The sequence below is a fragment of the Chanodichthys erythropterus genome, chromosome 1 (genome assembly GCF_024489055.1).
Source record: "Chanodichthys erythropterus isolate Z2021 chromosome 1, ASM2448905v1, whole genome shotgun sequence".
NCBI lineage: Eukaryota > Metazoa > Chordata > Actinopteri > Cypriniformes > Xenocyprididae > Chanodichthys > Chanodichthys erythropterus.
Genome location: NC_090221.1, coordinates 20,183,438 through 20,205,174, shown reverse-complemented (window position 1 = coordinate 20,205,174; position 21,737 = coordinate 20,183,438). Strand labels below are relative to the sequence as shown.

Below are 21,737 nucleotides of genomic sequence, written 5' to 3'. Positions count from 1 at the left end.
GTTCAAGTACAAGAACACGGAAAAACGCAACGGCTGGAAAACAGGTTCGAGTAACATACGCTAATGATCGGCTGCAGTGACGAAAAGCCTATTCTCACTCGATACAACATGTCACTTCATCTTTTTTTTCTTCTTTGCATGCCAGTCTTATAATGGAATAATATTCACCACTATTTAAAAAAAAAGGAATATTAGTTCAGTTGATTACATTTAAAATATGCATGGCCTGAGGAAAACAACCAAGAATTCCCAAATATACCTCCATGGCGTCAATCCCATTTGAAATGGACTGTTTTCCTATATTTTTCAATTACAGAGAGGCCCTGAGTGATTTTTTATTTTTTTTTGTTATACTTAAAATATATGCCAGTGAACAGATATGTATACATAGATTACTTATCAAAAGTGTGGATTAAATTCATTACAATGGCTTTTTTTTTTTTTAAACCTGGCACGCAAACGCAAGATACTCACATTTTCATGAGAGAGTCCCTTTACCCGAGAAAGCCAGTGTGTCTATTGAGTTACAATGACTATTCAGTGGACAAACGACTCAGGAATATATATATAATATATTTAAAAGTCCTATAATTAAAGTACTTAGGGAAAAAAAAAAAAGAATACCCAAATAGTTCATAGTTTTCCCCTGAACAATGTTCAGGTTTGTTTTTGGAATCGAGTGAACCACGAGTTGAGCGTTTTACAGTGCATTTTTTTTTTTCTTTAAACGACCCTAACGCTCCGTCTCTGCCGTTTCGAATCCTGCCTGGGATCTTCGTGGAACGACAACAGTCAACTGGCACACAGGAGAGGGCGTAGCTAGAAATACAGAGGGTTTCAACATTCTTTTGTCTTAAAAACAAGACGATAATTTGCAACCTTTCACACCAAGGCTATGCATACAATGTTTTTTTTTTCTTTCACATCACTTGACACTGTGAACATGGCCTGAGACCTGACAACGGGAGGCAAACTAAAACGCGCTAAAGATGTTTTAGTATTCCGACCGAATCCTTCAAAAACGCTCTCAAAAGAAGAAATAAATAACACCACTTAAAAAAAAAACTTATACTTTTAAAAGAGGAACTGACAAAGGATATCTGAAGATTAGTAACAGGTTTGTGCTTGTCAAGGTCTTGAGAAGGCAGAGCTAAAATCTTGTAGAGTATATTGATTATTTGGCTCACGAAAGAGGAAAAACAAAAGGCCTAGTCCTCCAAAATCAGGTCAAAACGTTGCGTTCACCTCACACACTCATTGCACGTATTGCTTTCCGCAAAGTGTTCCACCCTTTCCCAAAAAGTCATTCTGGACAGGCAAATGCGTCCTCCTTGGCCTGGAGAATGGCAAGACGGAGGCCGTCCGACGTTCCTCTTGTGGTTGAAATGCGGTGGATCTCGTTAATTCAAATATTGCTAGTCTAAAAGAACAGTCCGCGCGAGGCCCGTGAGATGTTCTCCTGGATCTAGCCGAGAAAGAGTTACACAGCTGAGTGTGAGGGAGCGGGATGAAGAGGGCCAGTCCAGAATGGATGAGGGTTGTGCAGTGCAGCCAGGTGGGAGCTGGCAGAGGCAGTGTGCTGTCCTCGTCCCTGTGTTCCCATGGGCCAGTCAGATTGGCCTTGCCAGCACACAGCAAATGCGAAAACGCCACAGCTTCCTCAATGTCTCTACGACTGTGGTGAAAGCCCAGCGGGAGTTTACCCGATAGATTCACGCCTGTTGTTTCCCAGTCCTTTTTGTCTACGTTTCCCTCTTTAACCTCAGGCCTTGGAACTTTGAACCACTGAAAGTCACACCTTCACAACAGCATTCGCAGATAAAAGAGAATCGGGATTAAGATATTCAAATGATCAATACATTATTGCAAAACATAGATTATTAACAAGTCCCTCAGCCCATCACTTGTAGAGACATGCATCTACGATGGTCGTTCACCGGCGGAGCGTCTTACAGACTCGTCCGATTGCACAGTAAAACCAAAAACCACCGTCATCTTGACCCGCTCCCACGGTCCCTAACGATACTAAAGCACGATTTTAATTATTTGTGATCAAACAACTAGAGAATATTCAATTGTGTAAACAAATATGCCAACACAACACGCATTACAGGTTATCTTTGGAATCTGCGAAAAAACGAGGGCAGGGAAATGAAAAACAAAGATGAAAAAGAACCAAAAAAAAACAAAAACAAAACGGTCACAATTCCAGAACTCCGAAGTGGCTATAGGCGGCAGTAGCTTTCATGAAACTCACACAATGACGCACAGCAGAGGTCAAACATGTTCCTTACAAATTCCAAGATTGCTTATTGTAGAGGTGGGGTTGGGAGCGGGGTGGGGGGTAGATTTGCGTTTGGCTGGAGATCAGGTGTCCCCACTCACAGAACACACTCAAGGATTTGTGCTGCTTTCCAGTGAAGGACAAAAACCTGAACTCATTCCACATCGCGGTGAACTTCAGACGCGTCGGCTCGACAGATTGGACAGGTGCGATTGGTCTGCAAGACATGTTACGGATTAATTTCTACAAGCCAGTGATGTTTCTATACACCATTAATGGATCTATGCATCAGCTAGTAACTGTGACTGCCTATACATGAAAACAAACATCATCTCTTTCTAATTTAAATTAAATCAACATTTACTAAATATGAAATATTTAGTGAGTAGATAATGTTCCATTTTAGCAATTATCATGAAATTATACATTTTTTCTACCATTCATAAATTTGGGGCCAGTAAGAAAAAAACATATTAATACTTTTATTCAGCAAGGATACATTAAAATGATCAAAAGTGACAGTTTAGACCTTTACATTGTAAAACCGTTCCTTTGACCTTTCTTTTCATCAAAGAATCCCGGTTTCATGGTTTCAATAAAAAAATAATAAGCAGCATAACTGTTTTTAGATTAATAATAACAATAATAAATGTTACCTGAGCATCAAATCAGCATATTATAATGATTTCTGAAGGATCATGTGACACTGAAGACTGGACTAATGATGCTGAAAACTCAGCTTTGCCATCACAAGAATACATTTTAAAATACTTTAAATTGTTAAAACAGTTTTCTATTTCAAACAGTTTTAAATTGTAATAATATTACCATATTTTTGATCAAATAAATGCAGCCTTGGTGAGCATGAGAGTCAAAAATCATACCAACCCCAAACATCTGAATGGTTGTGTACGTAAGCATTTTATAAGCCACCTAAAACCTATATTCATTGACCATTTACACCGTCTTAGCATTTTGCTGTCAGTTAATGCATATTTTGTGCATTAAGATGTTGCTCTTACCTTTAACCACTTGTCCACACATTTCGCATGAAATTCGTGGTTGCAGGGTAATACTCGAAGTAGCTGCCTTGACTCAAAATCACTAAAGCATACAACACACCTGTAAGAGAAGCCAAAGGAACATCAATACCAAGTCACAATCAAAACTTAAAAGATTATATAACAGAGGGCAGATATAACAGAGAACACTTACAGAGTTTGTTCAGATTGGTGGTTTTCTAAATTGAACCTGTAGGACGGAAGTTGCTCTATATCAGCTTTCGTTAGTCCTCGAGGTTTTGCTTCTCCGAGTCTTTCAGCGAGGTTTAATAACGCCTGAGAGAAACATCACAAGTGTTCAAAGCTTTCCACACAAAGATAATGATGTTAGCTCTGTTCCAAAATTAGCTTTAATTCTATAACGTAACTCGCTAATTCTATAAAGTTAACCTTTTCTCAACTTTGTTGCATCACTGCACATGCCCAAATGAATGAGTTTGCTTGATGATTGCAAACGAGGATGTTTAAATGCCTCTTTTAGAAGTTAGCGAGCTGCCTTTGCAGACAGCAAAGAAGTTCACTAGGTTTTGGAACAGAAGCGTTACATGAAAACCATAAATGGCTTATTTTTGATAAGCCAGGTTATGTAAACAGTGGGGCGACTCCATCACCCACCATGTGAGGATTCTCATTTACCTCATAGTTTTCCATCTCCACATCGTCTACATCCAAGTCCAAACTGATAGCAGGACCCACAGCAGTTGGAGGCACAGGAAGCATCGAGCTGTTTCACAGGTCACAACACATAAATCTTTAGCATACACTCAATGCCTTTTCTTTCACTATAGCAAAGAAATATCACAAAGGCTTCATACAAAGGCAATGCATTACAAGAATCGTGCATTACATAATCAGATTACCTTTCTGATGTAAACAGTAAAATAACTCATTCCTTTATAAATTTACACACTTTTCAGTTTAATTAACTTGCTTAAACATATTTTAAACTAGTCAGAACCATAGCCTTGTGGGCAGCACTCTGACATATAGCGCAACAGTGCTTCTGGCGACCCGAGTTTGAGCCTGTGCCCCTCTCTCCTCCCCTGTTACTTCCTGTCTCTTCTTGACTGTCCTAGCCAATAAAATATACTAAATATACTAAAATATACTAAACTAAAGTCCCTTTCAAAGAAAGACTGTTCACTTGGCGGCCATATATGCATACGCCTCGGCCATCCAAGACCACGTCATATCTATTTGAATGGGGGAATCTTGAAATCTTAAAAACTGCTTGGCGAATTCACAATTAAATAACATATTTCAAATCAGCAACAAAATCTGTCATAAACTGTCCCATAAATGTTGTTTCTTATGCTCAAATTCACTTAAAAAAAGCTTCTTTTTCAGGCTAGACAAGCTAATGCGCACGTGCAGTCCTAAGCACGAGTCTCAGGTTTCTATGGGAACCGGAGCTTCTAACGGCAGCTGCAGTGACGCAAAGACTTTATCCATCAGCGATTGGCTCTTTCACTTAGAAGGCGAGACATATTCTACCATAATGCGCGTTGCATTTTCACTCATTCATAACTAATAGGAAAGAACAGTCTTTCTTTGATATAACTTAAAAAAATTATACTGAATTAAAATTCTCTCTCTTCTCTATAATGTAGAGACATGCACACTTTTGCCTATGAGGGAACAGACAAAATGAATGCAGTATTGTAATGCATTACTTTTACAAGTAACTTTCCCCAACACTGATTATAAACTTATAATGTCCATTATTGTAATGTGAATCAATTCATATGGCAAAATGTGTGTGATTTGTATTATAAATAGTAGAAGAGACTCACAGGAAATATGGTAAGAAGCCGGGGTAGTAGGGCGGTGGAGGAGGCGGGGGAGGCAGAGGCTGCTGTAATCGGTACCTCTGTCCAGTAATACGCCTCGGCAGCATGTGCGGATATGGCTGAGGAAACGGAGACACCAACACATGAGAAAAACCTTTAAAGTTATTATCCAACTCTTATCCAAAGCTACTTTGGCAGCATTTCTACTATAAGGACAGGAGCAACATGAGATTAAAGATAAAGCGTGTCAGTTTTTTTTTTGTTAAAATTGCCACATTTCTGTTTACTATGCAAAGAGGACTATAAATTAGCCATTAGTGTGTTGATTTCCTGAAAAGAGTAACACTGCGGCTGTTTGGCAGTTGGTTAATATTAATCAACAGCCTCTGTATTTTTAGTGACGTCAATGGAAATGTAAAGTAGTTTCGGAAGAAGAGCAAATTATTTGATTTTAATTAAAGATTAAGGTGCACCAATGAATCGTCCACAATAAGAACATAAATGGAACAAATGTTGCTATCATGTTGACTTTAACTCTTAGAGCTTTCATTTACCAAACTAGGCACAGTCATTCAGCCTGTTCTGACTCGGGTTGCAATGCATTTTCTAACTGATTGGACAAACCTTTTTTTGAAGCAGGTGATCAAAAATATGTCCGTTATCTCACTTTTCTGAATTAGTAGTCTTTATTTTAGCTAATTAATCAAACTTTTCTTGTAGCACACATTTAAAAATACAATATTTGTCCAAATGTCAACTGTCAGTTCAACTGTCAAACAGTTTAATTGTAAACACAAACATGTATTTTGTATATTGTCTTCTATCTATACTGTAAAGTATTCAAAGAAAGTAAGGACTACACAATTTTTTAAACTTTATGAATTGTTTCAACTTTTTTTTTTTTTTTTTACTTTGACAAAGCATATACATATTTATTTTTATTTTTTTAGAAAATGACCGATCGTTTCGCTAGATAAGATTCCTCGTCTGCTATCGTTTAAAGCCCTTTGAAGCTGCACTGAAACTGTAATTTTGACCTTCAACTGTTTGGAGGCCATTGATGTCCATTATAAGGAGAATAATCCTGGAATATTTTCATCAATAGTCTTTTTGACTGAAGAAAGAAGGACATGGACATCTTGGATAACATGGGGGTGAGTAAATTATCAGGAAAATTTTATTTGAAAGTGAACTAATCCTTTAAGAGCAAAATATTTTTGCATAATGTCATTACCCGTTTATGCAAATGCTGCTCATTTGCATCAGTATTTAATTTTTGACTAGACCACTGCCATTTATGCTTTGTCAACATAAAGAAGCAAAGACAACTCACCACTCCATAGGGTAGCTCTTGATGGAGGGGCTCCTGGGGCAGGTACTGGAGGGGGACGGAGGGGGTCATTGCTGGTGGATGGTGTGCTGGAGGATAAGAGAATGTTCCTAACGGATGCTGGTCTCCTCGCAGATCCACTTCATTCTCCACCCTCTGCAGAGGCTGAATACACACATATAAAATACTTTACACAACCAGGAAAAAAAGAAAACCCTACCTTTAGCATAAGATTATAACAATTAATACCATAAAATTATATGCTATTTTAGAAAGAATACATTTTGTCACACCAATATTAAGCATTGTTTTTATAGAATTTATTAAGATCAGTTATGGGGACTAAACTAATTGTTCTCTCTATATTGTAATGAGTTTGCTTTACTAATTAAACTGTAACAGTAATCACAACACACACTATATTACAGTAATGCATTACACTCAACATTGGGAATAATAAAGTAGTGCAATGCTGGCTGGCGTTTTTTAGCATTCAGAACCTTCAAACATGGCTCATCCAATCACTGTTATAATGTATTACAGCTTTGAGATGTTTTTAACTGTAACCATGTTTTTTAATAATGCAACACTCAGTTGTTATATAATGTAAAGATGCATTTGCACTAAAGGCAGATTAAGAATAAGCTCATTAAAAGTAAGCTTATCTTTTAGTTTGTATTCGTCAAGAGTGAAACTCATCAAATGATATAAACTGTATTTTTATATGAAAATAGCACTACTACTACTACTACATAAATATGAAAGATATAAAACATTTTTGGTGAGGAATTTCCAGCAAAAATTGTATCCCTCTAATTACAGCTAACGTGAACATCAAGTCAAGTCACTTTTATTTATATAGCACTTTTTACAATGCAGATTGTGTCAAAGCAGATTTACATTGATAACTGGTACATAATTTTTGCTGCACAGCAGCTCTTAAAGAATAGTGTCAATGCAGGCAGATCAAAGCACTGTAGAAAAAATGTCAAGAATACTGTTGAATATCAAATGTCAAGTCAAAAGTCAAGTGTCCCCAACTAAGCAAGCCAAAGGCAACAGTGGCAAGGAACCCAAACTCCAACAGGTGACATCAGGTGGCAAACAAGTGGCAAATAAGTGTTAAAATGGAGAAAAAAAAAAAAAACCTTGGGAGAAACCAGGCTTAGTCGGGGGGCCAGTTCTCCTCTGGCGAACATTACTCACACCATGAAGATTTTGGTTATGCTATCAATGCAACTTATTCTTTTCTGTTTGGTCCATAAGTGTCAGAAGCGGGTTTTATTTCGACAGCTTGGGACTTTATCTATCAAGTTTAAATAAATGTTGGCATATTGATAAATTTTTCAAATAATTATTTCTAAATATGTAAAATATCTAAATACTTGTTATGCATGTGTTATTCACTATCATTATATGCTTCACATACTATATTACAATCACATCGGCTTTATATCAGCCAATGGCCACCCTGCTAGATATCGGGAATCAAAAAATCCATATCAGTTGATCACTAAAAATAATAATATATAATACTGCAATTTTTATTTTATTATATATAAACCACTATAATGTGCTTAAAAAGGACATTAAAGGATTCAAATGAAAATTAGCCCAAGCTTTACTCACCCTCAAGCCATCCTAGGTGTGTTTGACTCTCTTCTTTCTGATGAACACAACTGATGAATATTAATAAATATCCTAGCTCATCCGAGATTTATAATGGCAGTGAATGGGGGTCACTAGTATGAGCTGAAGAAAGTGCTTCTATCGACATCCATCCATCATAAACTTTTACTCCACATGGCTCCGTTGGGGTAATAAAGGCCTTCTGAAGTGAAACGATGTGTTTGTGTAAATAAATATCCATATTTAACAAGTTATGAAGTAAAATAACCAGCTTCCACCAGACTGCCTTGCGTATTCAACGTACGAAGAAACTGGTGTCGCGTCAGTTTCACTTTTTCTATAAGTTGAATAGGGAAGGCATAGGGCGTAGCGTAAGCTGCAAGAGTTTTACACTTTCTCCATATGTTGAATACGGAAGTTACTTCATAACTTTTTTTTTACACAGACGCATTGTTTCGCTTCAGAAGGCCTCCAGAACCCCCTGGAGCCGTGTGGCGTACACGTTTATGATAGATGGATGTAGATGGAGCCACTTTCTTCAGCTCATACTAGTGACCCCCATTCAAAGCTTGGATGCATCAGGATATTTATTAATATTTCTCAGATTGTTTTAATCAGAAAGAAGAGGGGCATATACACCTAGGATGGCTTGAGGGTCAGTAAAGCTTTGGCTAATTTTCATTTGAAAGTGAACTAATCCTTTAATAACAGTTCTCTTCCATTAAGTAGCATTCATAGATGTTGTGATTTGCACTCACCATGCGTGGGTGCTGGGGCTGTATGGGAACAAACTGGTTGAGCGGAGGCAGATGAGGAGGCTGGTGGGGCGGCACTGGCGGACTAGGGTGCAGGATAAAATGTTCACTGGAGATCAATGGTGGAAATGCCTGATAGGACACTGGCAGGTGCTGCATGGTGCAGGCCTGAATGAGCTGCAGACAGACAGAAATACCGGAAAACAAAAGGGTCACTCACACCATATATACACTCGTGAAGAAAGTGAGGATAGGCAATTGAATACTGCACTGCTGTGCAGTTAGAGAAATGACTGTTAAAACGGGGAATGCAACATGCTGACATACTCTGGACTAAAGCATATCTAACACTTTCTACTCTCACTACTAGCTAATCCACTAAAGCATTTCAAAAGCAATAGGGTTAAGGATGGGGAAAACTTTGAAAATAATACTATTATATTTTTTCCCTTTTATTGTTTTTGTTAATAATAACTATTAAACTATAAAAGAAAAATACATTATTAACCAAAAGGTATATCGTTTTTTAGTTTCTATAATTTCATTAAGCGTACATAATGCAAAGAGGACTGAAAAAACATTTGTCCACTGCACAATGTGAGACACTTTCAACTGTACATCACTATGGCCACATTAAAGTACACAGGTGGGTATGTCGACACAAATGCAATGACTTGAGCAGATGATAAAATTAGCAGAAAGTACACTATCAAAGATCAAATACCTCAAAGACATTTGCAGTGACAATGCAAAGAAAAACTAAGGGGTTGCACACTGTCCCTTGAAAGTTGCATCATTAATCATTCTAGAGACACAGGAAAAGCCTATAGGAAAACCAAAACGTGAAATGTTGCTGTAAACCAATGTCTAATGTGTAAGCATGAGAGGGACATACAGAACAACACTCATAATCGAATATCTTTGGCTAACAGGACGGGTGGGCATAATGGCTGCCTGGGACACACACACATCGGCTAAAGTAAAGCTGGAGCGATGGGACATGTTAGGTGTGCTCTACACAAACTTCACTGACATTCCAGCTCTTCCTTTTCAAACTCACTGGAGGAGGAAGGCAGCAGAGCAGAGAGAGCTGTCCGCTGAACATTACCGAGCATGCTGGGAGCTGCTGAGCATTGCAGGCTGGGATAGGTTGCCCGGTGTGGATGGGAAAACCGTGGGTCGTCACCGTGGTAACTGTGTAAGATATCGGAACTGATCCTTGATGCATCTTGAAGGACAACACAAAAAGTTCAGGTTACTCGTTAAAAAACAACCACTATCTCTCACAGCAATCAGATTGATTTCACATCAAAGTCTGAGTAAAAACACTTAATGTCTATATTAGGGGACTCAAACTAGCTTATCCTAAATTTGGCTCGCAAATCAATTTCCACTCTGTGCATTTTGGTTTAGTGCCCACAATTTATCCATAGTTCTCTTGAGGATTATTATGAAGTAGCTGCCTAATATTTATTAGTTTTTACACTTAAAAATGCATGAAACACAAATAAGCACCCCATTTGTAGCCTAAGTAGCAAATATATAAAAAAGTAAAATTTTAGTTTTAGAAATGTCATTTTTAAACAAATTTTAAAATAAAATAAATATAAAACACCCAACTGTAGCCTAACTGACAACAAAGTTTGCTTATGCACTTGAATGTATCAAATCTCTCACTCAATTCCCTATATAGTGAACATCAAATAGTGTGTTATATAGAGAGTAAAGCTGCACGATTAATCCTTAAAAAGATCACAATCTGGATTCGAACACCTTATTCCTAAATGACCATGATTTGGCTATGTCTATTAAACCTTTGACAAGTACGATCACAGCGAACATTCAAATCTGCATTGGTCCTGCCGCTGACCCAGAGAAAGCAGTTATCATGTATAGGTATGAAACAGCTTCAAAAACACAGCTTCTTTTTAACCACAGTATCATTATTTCTGAGTGTTAAAAATAATTCAAATTAACACAGAAGAACTATTAATGTGTATAGTTCAGATATAAACACTGATGTCTACGGTAGTGTTCAAAATAGAGTAAATCAACTTCTGAACATAAATTTGTGTTTAACTAAAGATTGTATCAATGGCATTGTTACACCAGTAGGTGGCGAAAGGTGACTGTTAAAATTGCTTTTGTCACTGAATCATTAATTCAAGAGATTTGTTCAAAAACCCTGATTCACCCAGTAATGAAACTTTATGAGTTGTTGAATCATTCATTCATTTTTTTTGATAGACTGCAATTTTTGTCAGAACAGTTGTCTGTTTAGTTGTCTGTTAAGAATCATGAGAGAATTATATATATACATACACTAATTATATATATATATATATATATATATATATATATATATATATATATATATATATATATACAGTACAGTCCAAAAGTTTGGAACCACTAAGATTTTTAATGTTTTTAAAAGAAGTTTCCTCTGCTCACCAAGGCTACATTTATTTAAATAAAAATACAGTCAAAAACAGTAATATTGTGAAATATTATTACAATTTAAAATAACTGTGTACTATTTAAATATATTTGACAAAGTAATTTATTCCTGTGATGCAAAGCTGAATTTTCAGAATCGTTACTCCAGTCTTCAGTGTCGCATGATCCTTCAGAAATCATTCTAATATGCTGATTTGCTGCTCAATAAACATTTATGATTATTTTCAATGTTGAAAACAGTTGTGTACTTTTTTTTTCAGGATTCCTTGATGAATAGAAAGTTCAAAAGAACAGCATTTATCTGAAATACAAAGCTTCTGTAGCATTATACACTACCGTTCAAAAGTTTGGGGTCAGTAAGAATTTTTATTTTTTTGAAAAGAAATTAATACTTTTATTCAGCAAGGATGCATTAAATCAATCAAAAGTGGAAGTAAAGACATTTATAATGTTACAAAAGATTAGATTTCAGATAAACACTGTTCTTTTGAACTTTCTATTCATCAAATAATCCTGAAAAAAAATATTGTACACAAATATTTTGTACAATTGTACACATTAAATGTTTCTTGAGCAGCAGATCAGCATATTAGAATGATTTCTGAAGGATCATGTGACACTGAAGACTGGAGTAATGATGCTGAAAATTCAGCTTTGCATCACAGGAATAAATTACTTTGTGAAATATATTCAAATAGAAAACAGTTATTTTAAATGGTAATAATATTTCACAATATTACTGTTTTTACTGTAGCCTATTTTTAATTAAATAAATGTAGCCTTGGTGAGCAGACGAAACTTCTTTCAAAAACATTAAAAATCTTAGTGGTTCCAAACTTTTGGACTGTACTAATATATATATATATATATATATATATATATACATACAGGACAAATCTCATTCATTAGGTGTTAGAGATTCACCTACAAAGAGATCTTCTATAACTGCGTTAATAGTTAAAATTCCTGAAAGTAATCACTAGTATTAGATTCTAATGGAGAACAACACCTGGATAGTGGCCCACAGAAAACTAGAGTTTCAGACCTATGGTCTAAAATGAATAACTAAAACTTGAACTAATACCTGTTCATGAAGATCCACCATGATGGAGTTCTGTTGGGGGGGCTGTGTGGCAGTATGCAGCATGCGTGGAGGTGCACTGGTGTGGCTATATTGCCTGGACTCATCTAAAGGAATCTGCTGATGCTGGGAGAAGACAGGGTGGTGGAAGTTCTCATCCTGATGTAGGGAAGTGTGCACAGCAGGTCTATCTCGCTGCCCCCACTGACGTCGTACTGGAGGACTGGACATGAACATACACATAATGTAAGTAGTCACTCTGCAGATGTTTTTTTTTTAATTATTATTATTAAAATTTACAACTCGAATGGTAACTGCATCAAACTCAATATAATGACGGCTGACCCACCTTCTCCTGAGGTGCAGAGGGGTGATGCAAGGCTCCCCGACGACCCTCCTCTGGTTTAAGGGGGCTGTTGATGGCCGCCTACTCACTGCTACTTCCCATGGTCGCATTTGTGACGTCGTACGAACGAGTCACACCTGCCTATGGGGGGGTGGGGACCAGTAGTGCAAGAGGCACTTGTGTTTAACAGCCTCAGATTGTCGGAACTCTGTTTGAAACACAAGACATATTGGTTTTGTGAATTGAATAATGATGTACAGAAAAACTTTTTTTGTCATTTATTCAACTGAAGTTAGATTAAAGAGGACCTATTATGGTCTGCAAAGTTACAAAGCACAAACTCCACTCCAATGTACAAATCACAAGATCCTCATTTAAATAATTCCCAGCCAATGCATAATTATGCAAATAAGGGGTGAGGCCTGATTGAGTTGCATTAGTAGTGTGTTGAAACTCGTGGTTATTGTAAAAGTGGTGTGACATTTCTGAAACACGCTCGAAGCGGTTCACCAATCACAACACACTGGTCCAGCCGACCAATCAGGGAGCACTGTGCTTTTTGGAAGTAGGGGCTTCATAGAGAAAGGAAGTAAACAGGGGTGCATTTCCAGTACAATGACATAATTTGAATAACAAGAAATATATACATTTAGTTATATATTTAATTTACACAGTGAAGACTATGCCCCATTGTTTGTACATTTAATTACTTTATTCAATTTATGTAGCATTTCATATTTGGTGGTTGAATATTTTCAGATAAGTCCATTTCATTTGTCTTTGTTTTATTGTAGTTTTGCTTGGAATTAGTTTCTTTGTTCTGCACTGACTGTTTACTTCAGTAAGCTTGAGAGTTTTTTCAGTAAGCTTGAGAGGCTAGTATTAGTTTTTTTTTTTCTGATATTGAAATTGGTGATAAATTATTAAATTTCAATGATAATTTAATATTATTCATTAATATAATAAAAACCTAATTTAAAGCAAAAATTGGGAAAATGTAATATATATATATATATATATATATATATATATAGATATATATATATATATATATATATATATATATATATATATAGTGAAATAAAATTACTCAGACTTGTCCCGATATTCGGTAATGCGATATATCGCGATAATGAATATGCACAATATTGTTTTCGTGGGTATTTCAAAATACCGTAAATAATAATTTATTACCAATTATTAAAATTTTTATAATGCATTTTACAATACTTTCCCCATCAACCGTATAAAATGCACAACACCGCTGTATTCTGCGTCAAAAGAACGCGCTCAGATGTAAACAAGCCCAACGTGCACGAGAAGCACATGGCGGTGAAGGAGACGCGCTAAATGAAAGTGCGCGTTCACTCTCTGACAGCAGAGGGCGCTGATGGAACAGCAGTCAGTTAATGTTAAGAAATCAGTTGTATTTCTTAACATTAACAAAAAAATAATACTTTCTGTAACAAATGTAGCTATTGTTCAATCTTAGTCAATGCGTTAAATACTGATACCTAATTGTAAAGTGTAACCTGTTGTTCTTTATAGCGTAATTCTTTCGCATTTTAATCTGTTTGAGAATTTTACTTTATATATTTTGTGTATTGTATTATTGTATTCAAACATTTAGAGGTTTTTTTTGTTTGTTTGTTATTACAAAAAGAGCTCTTAAACCTGTTATACTATGACAACACTTTTTTTTGCAACTTATTTCAATACTGTGATAATACCGTATACCGTGATAAAAGCTTCAGCAATTAATCGCAACATGAAAATTTGATACCATCACATGCCTATATTACTCATATTGTGATTTAAGATTTTGGTCGTATCACCCACCCTGTTGAAGAAATAGCTTGTCACAACTGTTTCCCGAAACTGTATTATATCAAACTTGTCATTCAACCATAATGTTAATGATGTCACACAGGTGGAGTAATAACTTCTTTGAATTAATCTGTGAGATCAAATTAATGCCAGATTTATTTTTTTCTTGCTATGAATTACAGACACGGCATCAGGGGACTAATTCTCTTTTTTTCTCTGTTATTTTTGCATAATTTCCAGATTTAATCATATGATCCTTCTTATGTACAACACATACACACTCTTCAAAAATGGTGCTTTGAAACTCTTGACAACTTAAAAAGATGCAAATGAAATTTGTACATATTCAAAATTAAAGATATAGATTGAACTGAATGTCAGCTTGCTTCATTTGCTCAAGATATGGATTAATTAAGTCATACAAACAAACAAAAAAAATTATGCTTCTAACTAAAGGTCGTTCTGACCACACAACTTTGCAATGCTGTTTGCAAATGTTTGTTGGAACTAGTTTCAGGAAACACCGACTCGTTGAAATATGCAGATAACGACGGAACTTGTGACCATAGTTGGCTAACAATGCTTTTGGGAAACACACCCTGAATTGTTACTGACAGACTGGGGAAATAGGTGCTACAATAATGCAAGCTTTCAAAACATGAGGCAAATTAGTGATACACATACCCCCGGTTTCACAGACAAGGCTTAAGCCTAGCCCCAGACTAAAATGAATTTTTGAGCTATTTTAACTGAAAGCAACTTGCACTTACATATTTTATAATATATCAGTGCAACTGTTTTGTCTCAAGATGCACACCAGTACACTGTTTTTTCCCCTTCTTTTTTTTTTCAAAAGCACATTTATAATATCTACTTAAATGTTCAAATTGAACCAAGGCCTGATCCTGTCTTAATCTAAGCCCTGTCTGTGAATCCAGTTTAGGCAGGGAACCTGGTTTAAGTCCCAACATACATACAATAACATTTTTTTTTTTTTTTAGTAAAATCAAAATATGCTGTATGGAACAGAACAAATTTGCATGCTGTATTTATATTTTGTTCGCAGATCATTTTATTCTAGCCTGTATCACAAGAAAACACAAGGCACCAACATGAAGGAGAAGAATGATGTTTGAGGAAATTTCTCCTTTTATATTCTACTAAAAAAACAACAGCATACAAGCTAACAACAGTATTTTGGGGTGAATTATTCCTTAAATATGACCCTGAACTTAAAATATGCCCTCAATGCAACACATGGATAAGCATGGATAGTTTTAAAATAAATTGGTCGTTTTTTATTTGAAACCAAGAACAGAGTAATATAGAATTAAATAAACAATGTTTATATTTGCCTCAAAAAATATGTATTGTATTGTATTTATTTATGTATTGTGACATTATTTCATTGTGTAGTACACCTGAAGATGTTTGAAGCTGTAATAATACAAAACCAGACATTTCAGGCAAGCAGACATCACATTCAAGACACAGACATTGAGCCACACTTAAAAGCATCAGAATGAATAGTTAAAATATTACTTGTACACATTTCAAATCATTTTTATTACTTTTCTCCTAACAAAATCAGTGAAGTGTGCATTGATTCACACAAACAAGTAAACTTCTCATTATGCTACATGACGTTTAAATATACAATGCCATGTGTAAAATTACAAAACAAATAGCAGCAAATATTTACAAACCGTGTTTAATGGAAAGACGGTGCTGATTTGCCACAAAGAGGGGGAGCTGTAACTTCAACAACAAAAGCGTGGATGGCCATGTGCTCCCTAACAGACAAAGCAATAACAAAGGAGCGCCACCAAACCTCGCGTGCCTCACTTTCTCAAAAATAATAATTTGAAAGGGCTTGTGGATGTGGTTAAAACATGATTCATTCTTCATACAAGGACTGTGCTCATTTCCTACCAATAAAACAAATAAAAATGTCACCGTGGCCCAGCATATCAACAATAGCACAAAGAAAGGCCGAAGTTTTACAGGCGCGCGCGGAGCTCGTGCAAACATCCGCAGTTGCCCTCGTGCTTTTTAAACATGTTCTCGAGACTACACGGAGTTTGTGCATTACATTGAAAAAAATAAACAAATCGCATGCACTTCCCAAGCCCTTAGCTGCTATCGCTAGCATATAGCCCGAGCAGATGAAGCCCTAAACAGGAAATGCAGGGATGCACCCCTGACAAAAGAAACATGGTTTGGTTTGAACGCCACATTTATACAGTCTGCATGTTATAAATGCAAATGTTTGCATATCAAGAGTGTTTTCAGTTTTACTTTAAGGTGAGATATGAGATCTTTTTGTCCAATAACCAAAGTATGATGGCACCAACCGAGCTTACTTGTTTTCAATGTCGCGCGAGTTTCCGACTCGTCCACGCGCTGCTTGTTGGCGACTAAAACGATGCAGTTTGTCTTGTTTGATGAATTTGCAGACTAATCCAAAAGAAATCGTCCAGGTACACTAGCAGACGGTCATGGTTAACACTGAGGTATCGTCCGTTTCCTATTTCACGTCCACGAGCTTGAGTTTGTTGTTGTTGTTGTTGAGCTTCAGCATAGAAAGAGAAAATGCATATTCCTCTGCCGCCTAACATCAGTTGACTTTATCTCCAACAAACTTATAATAGCGTGCAGTTGTTGCTTCCTTTATTATTATGTCCGATGCATTCATCTAGGTTTAATCTGTGACATGGGTGCTGTTCAGTATTGTTGTGATGGTTCTTCTGTGCTTGTATAGTCACGCCTTCTTCCTCTAAAGATACCACGCAATAGACAGCCAGCCAGTCACTTTTTAGATGCTGCTGTTTGGTCGAATTGCTATAGCCTGATCACAACTTTAAGGGCGTTTTCACACTTCCTCTTTACTAAAAACAAACTTTCAAAATGAACTGAATTAAAGAGGGACCCAGTTGCATTCACACTGTCCATGGACACTAGTTTCTGGTCCGGTTTAGCTGCACTCCATTTTACAATGCACCTTGCGTTTTTCGAGAAAACAAGCTAACTTCAATACTATATTATGATATTAGAATGATTGTTATTGAAAACATTTAGTTAATAAGATATGTTTAATGTCCCTTAAAGGGATAGTTCACCCAAAAATGAAAATTCTGTCATCATTTACTCACCCTCAAGTTGTTCAAAACCTGTATGAATTTCTTTCTTCTGATGAACACAAAAGAAGATATTTTGAGTGACCAAACAGTTGTCATCCCACTGACTTTCATAGTATGGGAAAAAAAAAAAAAAAATATATATATATATATATATATATATATATATATTATGGAAGTCAATGGGGCCAATCAGCTGTTTGGTTACTGACTTTCTTCAAAATATCTTCTCTTATGTTTAGCAAAAGAAAGAAATTCATACAGGTTTGGAACAACTTGAGGGTGAGTAAATGATGACCGAATTTTAGTTTTTGGGTGAACTATCCCTTTAAGAAAAAAATAAGCACAGGCCAGGGGTTCACATGTTCAATAAAAAATATTTTTAATGGATTTTTGGAAACAAAACATATTTATTACATATAGTTTTGTTTTCTACAGCATAAAAGAACATGATGAATGCATTAAAACAATAATATGATACTTATATATTCCATGATAGATTAATAATATAATATAATATAATATAATATAATATAATATAATATAATATAATATAATAATTTGGTGAAATAAAGTGAACATGGAGTGTTTTTTGTTCACAATGGTTCACTTCAAAGTTATTTTGGAGCATCTATGTCAAAATTGCTAAGAAACAAACTATAAGCAGCTCCCGAAATTGTTTTGCAATCAAACAGATGGAGTCAGTTGATTTGTGTGTTTTGCAGAAGTCAAAACATTAAACATAAGCATGGCAGGCAGAGCATGTTATCGGTGATGATTTATTATGCCACTGACATTCATTTGGAGGTTGCATGGGTAGTCCCAGATAAAGGGGATGTTGTTTGTCACAAGGCATATGTTGCAGTTATCAAACAACAGTGATGCAACACAGTCATGTTGTATATTACAATTCAGCGAGACAGCATCTGTTAATTCCTTTAAAACAGTACAATGCACAAGATAAATATAATCTTAAATCAGTTCGATGTCAAGGGATAAAAAGGATGCTTTAAAAGATGTCAAATAACCAAACAAATGACTCTTGCAAGTGGAAATCCTTTTCTCCACTCCTTGAACCAAGCTTAAAAATGTAACTCATGGTTCTCGTAAATGTTTTCTTGAATTGAAACTGACCATCTCCTTTAAGCTATGTTCATGTTTCATAATGCTTAATAATAGAATAAAGGAACAATTTGAAAATAATTTACAGTTTCTGCAGAAACCACTGCAACATGCAAATGAATGCAATATTATATATTTTTTTTACAATTTATCTAAAAATTAATTACATTAAGTTTAACATTTCTTTTAAACATGCAATATTTTACAACATAAATACTGTTTTTTTTATTATCATCATCATCATTACTAATAGAAAAAAAAAACAGAAAAGTAGAGAAATTAGTAAGTTAGTAAGTAAGAAAGTAGAATAGAAATTCTTTACATTTAGAAGTTATGTTTAAGTTGCTTTTGTGATTCATGTATGATGTGGGTGCATACAGTATAAATCACCACTGCAAAACATTTCAAATAATAATAATGCAATGATATATTATAAGTCATTATTATTAGTTATTATTGTGTACTAACTGAAAAGCAGGAAAAAACATCATGTTGGGGAGTCTCTAACTGTGTTGAGTGTGTTCTCTCTCTCTCTCTCTCGCGTTTCTCATCCGCCTCTCCATCAGAGACAGTGTGACACAGCCCAGTCTGTTACATAAGCCTTGCGCCAAATGGCGAGCCGGCGGACAGAATCACATGCAAGCGTCTCAAAGCGGTCAAAGTAACATCTTGTTTATTCTATCCACTTTAAAGTTCATAAACTGACATCCTAAAATATGGATTTAATTTGCACTAAAAATGCCTCGTAGGATGCATGAATGAGACTGTAGAAGAACTACGAAGGCAAAGTGCTCCTTTTTTTTTTTCTTCTTATAATAATGTTTGAGTTTAATTCGTCTAAGCAAGCATAGGTCAAAATCATTTTTGCAGCATTTTCAAAGGGCCTCTCGTGTGGCTTCACTGCAGAGAAAACGCCGCAATGTAACCTTCCTGCCTAATGTTTAACTCACGAGAAAATAACGAAAATAATTCAGATTCTAGTGAAACCCGCGCTGCGCGTGCAAACAATCACGCACATCCGAGACAAGCGCGAGACAAGCAAACCCGCGTCCAATCCATCCATGCACTTCCAATCCAATGTAAACATTACAGCATTACAGCAACAAAACAAGGAGGGGCTCAAGGCTTTAGGGGGACAAGATATAAAAACACGCTGATACCTATGTGCGATGCATTCAAGACCATGAAAACCCACGGAAATCCACGCCATCAACACGAAGACGCAGGCGCGTGCGTTACCTGATTGTTAATTTGTGAGCATCGCAATCGCTGACATTTCTCCTTGTAATTCTTCACATCTCTCCCATATTCGGTGCGGCATGATCCTCAGCTGTTCCTGTTAATGGAACATTCCGTGGATTTCACCACTGATTTGAGGAAAAGGTACAAACTGGAGCTCGCGCGAAGAATAAAGGGAGAAAATGTCATTACTCTTCGCATCTCGCGCAAAACAACCACTCTCTGAATGCATCAGACTTTGGAGAAACCAATGCACTCGGTTGAACTCAGTATCATCCGCCGCCTATTTGCGTGATTTTATGACATACCCCTATGTGGGGCATTTAGAGGCCGCTTGCGTATGGCAAGCAGTTTGAGCATTATTCCGTATAAATAACTGTAGTTATTTAAAAAAAAAAATAACTGTAGAAATCATATGATCAGTAAGTCATGGCAACTTATGTTTTTACTTTAACTCATCAAAATAATTTAGCAATTTAAATTTTTTATAAGTTATACAAGATTAAATGCGGTGTATAGCTTGTCAGTTTAATATAAATATAGTAGAGATTACTACAACCAAGTTGGATTGTACTTAAAAATTGAAGGCAGCAATTGAACTTAAAGGAACACTCCACTTTTTTTTGAAAATAGGCTCATTTTCCAACTCTCATAGAGTTAAACAGTTGAGTTTTAACATTTTCAAATCCATTCAGCCGATCTCCAGGTCAGGCGGTAGCACTTTTAGCATAGCTTAGCATAGTTCATTGAATCTGATTAGACCGCTAGCATCTCGCTCAAAAAAAAAATGACCAAAGTGTTTCAATATTTTTCCTATTTAAAACTTGACTCTTAAACAGTTGAGTTTTATCATTTTCAAATCCATTCAGCCGATCTCCAGGTCAGGCGGTACCACTTTTAGCATAGCTTAGCATAGTTCATTGAATCTGATTAGACCGCTAGCATCTCGCTCAAAAAAAATGACCAAAGAGTTTCAATATTTTTCCTATTTAAAACTTGACTCTTCTGTAGTTACATCATGTACTAAAGGCCCCGGTATACTTCAAACGAAGTTCTTTTTCATTCTTCGCTTAGGAGTAAACCGAAGTTCAAAATACGTGACCAGCGATTTACTGTAATCGAACATCTGACGCCGTCCACACTGTTGAGAGTGACGGTTAGATGACTATGTAAATATGTGCTGTACACTTTCTTCTCAGTAACAAAATAATCACAACAAAACTGAGAAAACAGCAAGCATTTTTTATAGAAAGCATAAGAAAAGCGTCTGATCATAACAACATGGGTATGTTAGCACGAGTTCTGCAAATTAGCACTCCAGTCACGCCACGTCTTCATATAGCACTTTATTCAATAGATTGCTTAAAATCAAGCAGCTTTACACTATCAAACATGAAAAACAGTGTCAGTGCCACATTTTATCAGAAGCACAACTTAATTTTCTATTATAAAGTGGCTATCCAGTGTGTTCATGTTTTCATCCACGGAGATCTTACCTCAACGAACTCAAACACACAAAATGAGTCAAAGAAGCGTTCCACGTGAGTGAAGGCGGAGCCTCGGCGCACACCTCCTGTTACGTTATCGTCACGGACCAATGGTTGTACGAAGGCGTTTTGCAGCTGGAGCGAACTTTTCCTAAAAGTTCGCTTTGGCAAGCCGTTTCGAACTTCCAA

General features: G+C 36.1%; 1 protein-coding gene across 4 annotated transcripts; it reads right to left on the bottom strand.

Annotated features, from left to right (window-relative positions):
- Positions 1-44: 44 nt before the first annotated feature.
- On the bottom strand, positions 45-20,279 carry rnf44 (ring finger protein 44). 4 transcript variants are annotated; one of them, XM_067389350.1, is made up of 11 exons: positions 20,062-20,279; positions 12,740-12,944; positions 12,394-12,613; positions 9,910-10,077; positions 8,853-9,026; positions 6,469-6,630; positions 5,139-5,254; positions 3,982-4,069; positions 3,500-3,621; positions 3,307-3,406; positions 45-2,501 (listed from the first exon to the last, which is right to left on the bottom strand). In XM_067389350.1, exons 2-11 carry the CDS (start codon positions 12,844-12,846, stop codon positions 2,439-2,441), a joined length of 1,320 nt encoding a protein of 439 aa, XP_067245451.1. In that variant the 5' UTR covers positions 12,847-12,944; positions 20,062-20,279; the 3' UTR covers positions 45-2,438. The 4 variants fall into 4 exon arrangements, with proteins under 4 accessions (XP_067245451.1, XP_067245450.1, XP_067245456.1 ...); XM_067389349.1 differs by lacking the exon at positions 20,062-20,279 and adding an exon at positions 16,927-17,339; XM_067389355.1 differs by lacking the exon at positions 20,062-20,279 and adding an exon at positions 16,927-17,339 and having other exon boundaries at positions 9,958-10,077.
- Between the last annotated feature and the right edge of the window lie 1,458 nt (positions 20,280-21,737).